General features: G+C 38.0%; 1 protein-coding gene across 1 annotated transcript; it reads left to right on the forward strand.

The window, feature by feature from the left end:
* Window positions 1-271: 271 nt before the first annotated feature.
* On the forward strand, window positions 272-3,071 carry LOC121964380 (protein Jade-1-like; the record flags this gene model as incomplete). Its single annotated transcript, XM_042514587.1, has 3 exons — window positions 272-339; window positions 1,246-1,403; window positions 2,887-3,071. Coding segments are annotated over 3 exons (411 nt in total), but the record flags the coding sequence as incomplete, so codon positions are not given.
* Between the last annotated feature and the right edge of the window lie 336 nt (window positions 3,072-3,407).

The following is a 3,407-nucleotide window of genomic DNA, read 5'->3' on the forward strand; positions in this document are numbered from 1 at the left end:
AAATGGGGATGCCACCCAGCGCCCCTGTTTTCAGTCATTTTATAATAAGCCCAAAGACAATTTAGTAAATAGTGTAGAAATGAAACTGAAAACAGAAAATGGCAGTTTCTCCATTTTGACTGTACAAATGAGCCACACGTACATTGTTTGAAATTTCCCCTTGGGGGGGAAATCCATACGTTTTTGGGCATGTGAAGTTGTTCATTAAAGCAGCAGAAACAGACAGAGAAAAAAATGAGACGTTTAACATCCTGTTGTGTTTCTCCTCCAGGTAATTCTACCTGCTGGTCCCAACATTCATCACAGCCGAGGAGAGGGACCGGGCAGAAACCCTCAGAGGTACGTGCGTCTAAACTAGTTCATCATTTGTTGTCGTTCCTCTACTCTGCTGTCATGTTAAGGACTTCAACTAAAAACTATTCAAAGTTGTATTTATTTTTTTATTTATTGGATATTTGGAGGAAAAAAAACATCAAAAACATAAACATTTTAGTAAAAAATAATGTGCTAATTTAAAGAAGTAATTGAAACTACAACATATTTTTTAAAACATCCCTTTATTTTTTACATTAAATGATGCAATCTTACATGCCGTACACTGGGTACTTGGGACAGCAACATAACTGCTTTTATCTATTGTACTGTCTGTGGACTTGGTCCCTGCAGGCCACTGTACACCCTCTGACCGAGAGCCAATCAGATCAAAACAAAACAATGACTCAGGCCTAAACTGGATCCTGATTGGTTGGTTCCTCTCTGGCTGTCTGTGGACAACGTGGTAGTTTTTTTCAAGCCTGTGCAAACACTGATATAAAGTATCTCTGTAGAGAAAAAACATGTTTGTGAGTGTTTTGGTTCTAAAAGATATTGTTGGCACAAATTGAACAGTTAACAAGTCCTCTTCAGATGAGCCAAAAATGTAATTTTGGACTATGATTCTGCACTTTATAAAGCTTTTATGATCTTGAGGATGACCAGATGAAATAATTAATCCTAATATATCAGTATTTTGGAAGCCTTAATGTGGCTTTACTGTATTATATTGTGATGTCTCCTCGTACTTTACTCTTGAATATTTGCACAGAAGATGCAGAGAACTCGTATAATAAACAACAGCATGTTTATTCGTCTGACGGCTGTAAACGTCAAACAAGAAAAACAATCTTTTCTCCTCTACAGGTTGTAATGATTCACTGTTGTAAAAGTGCTTATGATGAAGCGTACTGACTTGTTTTCATGCTGCAGGTTTTCAGGACCGACCTGATCACCGCCATGAAGGTGCATGACTCGTACCAGCTGAACCCCGAGGACTACTACGTCCTCGCCGACCCGTGGAGGCAAGAGTGGGAGAAGGGCGTCCAGGTTCCCGTCAGCCCCCAGTCCATCCCACAGCCCGTCGCCAGGTAGGACAAAACAAAAGAGCGCTTTGAGTTACGTTTGATCCTGTATCGTCCTTGAGCGGGAATACTCTTAAAACTGGGACGTCACTGCTTGTTTGGAGGCGGCTGCTTGTATAAAAAGGGGCTTTTAGAGCCTTTTTTGTTTTAATGTTATCTGACGTGCTCAAAATCAGATACCTTGGTATCCAATAAAAAGCAGAAAGGTTGAAAAACAAAACCAGTATATACTGGAGCTGCATGATAATAGCCAAAGTAATAAGCTTAATTATTTTAATCAATCTTGAGATCACGACTGTTTATCCAAATTATTTATTGTTTTTTTCAGAGACAAAATACTGTCACAACAGACACTGCCTTCACCTCCTTTTTTTACTACATTCCTGCGAATTATTAGATCTTTGCATCAAAATAAGACCGGTCTTCATTTACCGTGTTTTTCTGAAAACAAAATATAGGAAAAGAAAAATTGGGTTTAAAAAAAAAGAAAAGTGTATGTGCAAAGGCATGATTTAAATAAACATATTTAGAAATAAATATAATATAAATTGTATATTAAGAGCACTGCGTTCTTTTTCACCTCGTGCAATATTCCTTCTAATCAACAAATCTTTTCATTTGCACAGAAAAAAAGTCTAATGCACTCTGTGCATATTGTTATTGTTCTCTTCTGTGTTCAAACAACAGATGATTTTAATTTTGCCCGTCTGCAGTGGCAGCATTAAGTCAAGTTTTTTATGGGCTGCTGCTGCTGCTGCTGCAGGATGCACACAGCAGAGTGACAGCTCTTCAGAAGTGGAAGCTGGCTTTTAAGTAAACCCTTGATTTTATATGCAGCAGTTTGCATTTTAAACATCAGTGTTCAATCAATTATGGGGAGGCCAAAATCAGGATCATGATTAATATGCAATTAATTGTGCAGCCCTAGTTAGTACATGAATCAAACAGATGTATATTTAAAAAGGCATGTGGCAGTCAGGCTATAAAATTGGCACCATCTGCTAACATGTGCTTGTAAAATATGCGTGTGGCTGGTAATTTCACTCAACAGACATAAACAATGGTTATCTATTAAGTGGCTTGATTATTTATCAGCCATTTGTCTTGTGGAAAAAAAGTTAATTTTTCACACCGTTTCCCGTGGCTCGCATTATTTTATCCACCAAAGGAAAATTTAAACTTTCGTTTGCATCTTTCAGGTGATATTTTTACACCTTTGTATCAGATTACAGCGTTTAAAATCCTTAAAATGCTCAGTTATTCATGACTCAAGCAGGACCTACAGCTGTGAGGGAAAGATGCTTTTTATGTATAATCATGGTCACATTTGCTGTTCGATTGATCTATAATGTAAAAAAAAAAAAATCTTTTGCCTGCAATGAACTCCACATATTTGTCCAGAGAATACGTACATAGAAAATGCGAGGATGCGTAATTTAAATTAACGTGCTGTAAATGCTCTAAATTGTGTCCTGACTGTGCTGTGCAGGGTTTTGGCTGAGAAAGGGAAGGAGGTCATGTTCGTCAGGCCAAAGAAGTTGATCCGGACATCAGGTGCCGAGGCGCTGGGCTACGTGGACATCCGGACGCTGGCGGAGGGAATGTGTCGCTACGACCTGAATGAGGAGGACGTGGCCTGGCTGCAGATCGCCAACGAGGAGTTTGCAGAGATGGGTGAGTCACAGAACAGATGTTTCGATCAATCAGTCAGTCAGACTTTTATTTGTTTAGCACTTTTCAAACACACAAACTGTAACACAAAGTGCGTCACACAATAAAACAAGACTTCTTTCTTAAATATTTATATCTTTGGACTTTGAGCAATTTGGTTTGATTTCTTTTAAAACGTGGGGAGAAAAGGCAATGAAGAAACAGATGTTCTGCAAACTGCAAAAAATAGTTGAAGGTGACCTGAAAATAAGCCCCAAAAAATAGACAGAGAAGAGAGAGAAAATTATTAAATAATGGGAAAAATATGAAGAAAAATGTATTGTTATTATTACTATTAAT

This window comes from Plectropomus leopardus, unplaced genomic scaffold, assembly GCF_008729295.1.
Source record: "Plectropomus leopardus isolate mb unplaced genomic scaffold, YSFRI_Pleo_2.0 unplaced_scaffold15435, whole genome shotgun sequence".
Taxonomy (NCBI): domain Eukaryota; kingdom Metazoa; phylum Chordata; class Actinopteri; order Perciformes; family Serranidae; genus Plectropomus; species Plectropomus leopardus.